The following is a 6,004-nucleotide window of genomic DNA, read 5'->3' as shown; positions in this document are numbered from 1 at the left end:
GGGAAATATTGGCATTTCACGTTCATAATGTTTCCTTTTTTCTTTTGTTCCAGAAGGAACTGAATTCTGTGGCTTCTGAACTGGCAGCCCGTCAGGAGGAAAGCGAACATTCCCACAAGCATTTAATTGAACTCAGCCAGGAATTTAAAAGAAATGTACCTGAGGTATCCCATCTTGCTTTTCCTTAAAGTTTCATTTAAGTCAATCTCCTCCTCCTCCTCCTCCTCCTCCTCCTTGCTTGAATATGGCCACAAATACTGTAAAAGTGTAAGTTGAGAAACTAAGTTAAGACCCACATTTTGAACCTCCTTGCCTTAGATGTCTAAACAAGAGAATTCCCATCCCTTCTTTTTCCCTCCCCCTCCGTTTCCTTCAGGCGGTTCGGGATATGGTGGCTCCTGTCTTAAAAGGTTTCCAGGCAGAGGTAAGAAGAGACCAGTAACGAGGTACATTTTTCTTCTTACCGTGGGTAGAAAAATTTGTGAACCAAACTGTGGACTCCAAATTGAGAAAGAGAGCAAATGCAATGAAAAATGGAAGCTCTTGTTCAAAATGCAAAGCTTGCGTCTGCTGTAGATCTGAACAAACGTTGTGGTATTTGCAGATATTTCGAGTTGTGGGCCTCCCTTTCTCTCCACCCTGACCTTCCTCACCAAGTTATTGAGAGAATGAAAAGGAGGGATCGTGCGTCCCTAAGCATGTTGAAGGACATTTGTGTTGCGGTCTTACAACTTCCATGGCATTTTTTCCTTATTTCAAGCATCAAGTTTTTGAAGGACTATAATATGGATTCCAAGCAGGATGTAGATATGTGGCTCCCACCCCCTTCCCCCTGCATTTCATCTATTCAAACCTTAAGGCCACTTTATATAATCAGCAGAATCTGCATTGTGAAATTATACCCTCAGTGTCTACGATGGAGAGACTGGGCTGTGTGTTTGAAGCCCGTGAAAAACGGTCTTTCTGTATGGATATAATGCAAATCAGAGATGGCTCAGCCAAACAATGGATGAATCGGTTTCATTTTTTATGAAGAATGGACTAAATTTGGCATTCAGCTTAGTCTGTAGATCTTCTGGGAGAAGAAGAGGAAATGGATTTAGATGACCATCAGGAGCCAAGAATGGTTTTTTCTTGGAGAAAGAGAAGTAGGCCACCATCTTGTGGTGCAGCCCTGACCTGTTCATCCTGGCCAGTGACCAGGGATGATCTGAGCCTTTCCTGGGAACTGTTGTGTTCTTGCAGATGTTTATTACCCAACCAGATAACGTCATCAGCGCTCAATCTCTGAGGCTAACCTTTGGAATTGGCTAGTTAGAGCTTGTGGGGCCCTTGGGGCCAAAGTCTTCTCCCTCGGACTGTGTGAAGGGCCAAGGCCCATCAGCAAAGAGCAGGTCAATTTCCAAGTAACATGTCTCTGGAGAGTCTCCATCTTCCAAGTCATGGTTGTCCCAAAGGTACTTTTTCCAAATGCCAATTGGACTTTTTTGTTTTTTGTTTCTCCCTTTGGAAACATTTTGCTTCTCAACCAAGAAGCTTCTTCAGTGCTAACTAACTGATAGGGAATGGAAGGATTTATATTCTTCGCAGTCATCTGGTCGTTAGCACCCCGAGGGCCGGGTTGTTGGCTCTCAGAGTTGTTGAGGCCACTTAGGGGTTTACCTATATCCCAGGAGCTCTCACCTTGGGGATTTCCAGGTAGAACGAAGGCAATGAATACGATTGCTCAGAATCTAGAGATGGAATCCAAATGGTGACTCAACAGAAGGTAGGAGAAAACAGGGGTTCCCACCAGCCCTTTGGCAACCCCGGAACATCTGCAGGATCTGTCTGTGACTATCCCCTTCATTGCAGACCCCTGGTCTTGGGAATGGGGGCAGTACCCCCAACCCCCCCCCCCCCCGCCTCCCCGATGACCATGTGGATTGTTAGCAGTCCTGGGGGTTTTGTAAATTGCGAGCACGTTCCTCTGCCGAAGGGTGAGATGAACGAATGAATGGCAGTGCCACTGCCCAGGAGATGGGCAGGAGAGGCACGCGGCCTTTTTCTCGCATCCTGATTTCGATAAATAAGACCCCAAGTTTAATTTTTCCATCCCAGGGAAGACAAAGGCTGCTGGTGACAGAAGGGGAGCAACAACAGATTGAAATGGCCAAAGTTCTTTTTTTTCCTTGGTTTGGCTTGGTTGTGTTTTTTTTTTCTTTTCTTTCTTTCAGACGGCGAAAAGAGCAGAGCCAGAGCCTTGCTAATTACAAAAGTTGCTTTATGAAAGATAATTCAAAGCAATAATTTAGCAAACATAATCAAGTAGCACAGATGGGGATTCTGATGAATAGTTTGCAACATGCAATTAGCAGCTCTTGCAGTTACATATCATTAACCCTCGGAGCACAAAAATTATTTTCTCATTATTAGATGAAAAGGTAAAATTAAGCTGACTAGACAGTTAAGGAACAAACTACAATTAATTACCTTCATTTATTACAGTCATGATTTGAAACTTCCTTTTTTCCTTCTCTCTCTCTTTCTCTTTCTCCTCCTCTTCTTGGAGGGATGAAAATATCTAAATTAAAAGTTGAAATGAAATGTAGGTGAAACATTGACTTGATAATGGAGCAAGAAGTCAAAAGAATCATGGCTGGTCAGCTAATTTCTCCCGTTTCTCAGTTGCTGAGAAAAAAAATAGTTTTGAGATAATAAATTAAGGGAGAAAAGGCTCTCACATCCTGAGACCGTTTCAAATATCCAGATTCTCAGCCACTGGACCGCTTCATCCTCAGCTAGCTAAATTTCAAGAATCTGCTTTCTCTCCCAATTCAGGATTCCAAAACTGCTTCCTTGCATATTTTATTTCTTGGATTTATCCCCTGCTCTTCCACCACAGAATGGCTAATGGTCAAAAGGATGCAAAACAAACAGCTTAATTAAAAACGACCATTAAAAGCATAATTTACATAATGCAGTAATTACAAGCGTAAAACAGCACCAAGCCATATGCTAAAAAGCCATTATTAAAACAATGCAAAAGTGCTAACTTGAAAAAAAAGAAAAGGAAGGCCCCAGAGGACCTGTGTAAAAAAAACAGAGCGACCAGCCACAGATCCAGAGGAGTGGGGTCCCCAGTTTCAGAATACCAGGCCATCTTCGGGAGCGAGTTGGCTGTTTTCTAACAAAAAGGGTGTGTCGACACAATTTGGGCCACCGATGGCTGTACTTTTGAAGACATCACTCTTTCATCCCTGCCCATTTTACGCCATTCTTTTAAAATAAAAGCCGGCCCCTTTCTACCTGTCAGGGTTTATGGAAAGGTGAGCTCAAGGGCACCCCATTTATTCCCACCGTTCTCTTTGCCCTTTAGCTCTTCCCTAGATAGAATCGCAGGGCTGTAACTGCACCAAGTCCCGCAGCTCAGCCTTGAGTCCTCCTCGGGCGAGAAAATACGTCAGAGGGCAGAGTTTGCAGCCCATACTCCCCAGCAACTCCCCAAAAGTCACAACTGATCGGTCGTTTGGAGGCGCCAGGAGCTTTTGGAGGAGACCCCTGGATTCTGCGGGAGACCTTGCCGGAGACCTCCGCCTTGACCCCAGCTGATGTTCCCACCCAGGAGTGGAGGAGAGGGGAACCAGTGGCAGGAGGGAGATGGGCTTTGTTGAAAAAGTTGCAATGAGATGAACGTCCCTGGGGAGGGTGAGAAAAAAGGCTTTGGCACAGCATTGTTGTGTCTGTCAGGAAGTACGATGACAAAGTGAATGGCCAGCAGCAGCAGATCTTGGCCACGTAAATTATTAAAACTCTTTCCCCCCTCCTCGTCTTCTCCTTTAAGTCAACCATTGCTCCATTTCTTCTTAAACTCTTTTTTGCTTTTAAAGCTCGAATGGGAATCATGTATGGACGTCCTTTGAATGGTCTTTTCCATGTTCCCACTTCAGTGTATTTTTCCTTTCTTAATGCGAATTAGGCTTGGCTTGTATTTTGCCCTCTATTTTTAAAAAATTTCTCACTTTTGAGGGGGGACGTTCAGACTTTACACCCACCGTTGGGCCTTAATCTGAGAGAGAGATTGCTATCAAGTCATCTCTTCCTCTCCTGCCTTTCTCAAGATATTGCCGATGCCAGGAGAGTTGGAAACTCTGTTTTTTCCCCAACTTTAGTTAGTTCAACTTATTTTTTACAAGAGAGCTTCGAAGCCAGCATAACACTGTAACGCTGAATCAAAATTCTGTGAAGGTTTTTTAAATTTCTTTGAAGAATTGGCTTGTTATGTCCGCCATCAGAAGTTGCTTATAGATCCGTTGCCTAGAAGAAATATGTGTAATAAGCAACAACTTTCTCACTGCACTAAATGCTGGGGAAAGCATCCTTATTTCTCCAGGTATGCCTTCTATCTTGCAATCCTCCTGTGCCCTCAGCAGAATTAGAGGAAGGCTCCGTGGGATTCCCGTGTGCAATTTTGCTGCTTTTCTTTTGTTAAGGAAGCCATCCATGGAGGGAGGGAAAGAAGGAACGACCAGCGGTGGGGCATCTCTCTCTTGAATCAGGGCCTCTTCGGGGGGTCTGCAAAGTTGGCACCACCACCAAGGAGGCCTTACAAGAACAAACAGGGGCAAAAGTAGAATTTAGGGAGCATTACTGTTGCGCTGTCGCTGCTGCTGCTGCTGCTGTTATTATGAAGCGGCTATTTGAATTAAAATATCTAACTGGGTTGTTTGGAAAAGCCAGTGTAGTGTTCAAGCTTTCGTCAGTTGCAATTACATTTAAATGCAGTGTTGCGTTTTTGAGCTGTTTGTGTATAAACCTAGGCAAAATATCAACGGAAAGATTGAAGGCAGGAGGAAGGAGAGGCAGAGGCAGAAGGCAACTTTTAAAAAACAAACAAAAAAAACCAACCCTGTCCATTGCAATAATATTTTTTGCTTCTCAGTGTTGCAGAGAGAGAGAGAGAGAGAGAGAGAGAGAGAGAGAGAGAGAGAGAGAGAGAGAGAGAGAGAGTCGCCTTGATAAGGTATAATCATAGCATAGAGGCCGGTCTGACAGTAGTAATTAATTAGGCCATTATGTATTCTATGGTGATAATTGCTTTGCTGGAAAATCACCAGCCATGGAAAAGACCCGGAGCAGAAATGTAATTCATCAATCTTGTGTGGTTGTGGAGTGCGCAGTTGTGTTTTCTCTCACCTTGAGCCGAGTGTGTGCAAGGCAGAAAGAGAGAAACATGCAGAGAAGGAAAAAGTTAATGATACGTCAATGTTTAAAAGTCAGAGGAGGCTGGGAGGGAGGGGGCTCAGATTCCAGGGAGCAAAGAGAATATTTCGGAGTGGGCTACATTCACACACACACACCCCCGGCTGATCCTCTCGGCTTGACCAACCTCTCAGAGCTTCTCTGCAAAAGGGCTAGAAGCAGACGGTCCTACGCAAGCATCCCTCGGTGGGCTGGCTGGCTGTACTCGGGGGCTCTGGGGCTGTCTTTTCCAGGACTGGCTTGAGCAAACTCGGAGTGGGAGCCAGGGAGGCGTCACTTTGTTCGGGGAGGCAAGCCAGAGCCGTTCTTGCAGCATCTAAGCCAGGGCTCTCCAACCTTGGCAAGGGATGAGAATCCTCAAGATCTTCAAATTGGGGTGTCTGGGAGCTGCAACAGGCAAGTCTAGGATCCCTTGGCATCACCAAAATGGGTGGATTCTTTCCCTCCTCATCTTAATATCTGATCCACCCATCTTTCCATTTCTCCAGCTATCAAATTATCATTCCTCCAAGTTCGCCTTCGCAATTTTGGAACCACAATTTCTGGACTTCCAAAAAAAGGAATGTATTGGAGGAACTGCTTCCTCTGTTTTATAACTGTGACCAAACCAGGATAGAAGCTTCTGCTTTAGGCCAATTCTGGGTTTGTGGAAACTGACCACGAATTGCTTGCTAATATTTCTCTTCCATCTGAAAGTGTAAAGAACGAAAGAAACATGCATGAATGCTTAAGGTCAGGCAATCCCCACCAGGAATGGGAGGGA

At 44.7% G+C, this 6,004-nt stretch overlaps 1 protein-coding gene across 1 annotated transcript in view; it reads left to right on the top strand.

Annotated features, from left to right (window-relative positions):
- The first annotated feature begins 376 nt into the window (after positions 1-376).
- CUX2 (cut like homeobox 2) overlaps positions 377-6,004 on the top strand; it is a 24,280-nt gene continuing 18,652 nt past the window's right edge. Inside the window, exon 1 of the mRNA XM_083373869.1 lies at positions 377-424. Coding sequence (XP_083229995.1) covers positions 389-424 — 36 coding nt within the window. The 5' untranslated portion in view covers positions 377-388. The remainder of the gene's footprint in view (positions 425-6,004) is intronic.

Source organism: Vipera ursinii (genome assembly GCF_947247035.1).
Source record: "Vipera ursinii genome assembly, chromosome: 14".
Lineage (NCBI taxonomy): Eukaryota > Metazoa > Chordata > Lepidosauria > Squamata > Viperidae > Vipera > Vipera ursinii.
Note: the sequence above shows the minus strand (reverse complement) of the source record. Positions and strands in the feature narration are given on the sequence as shown.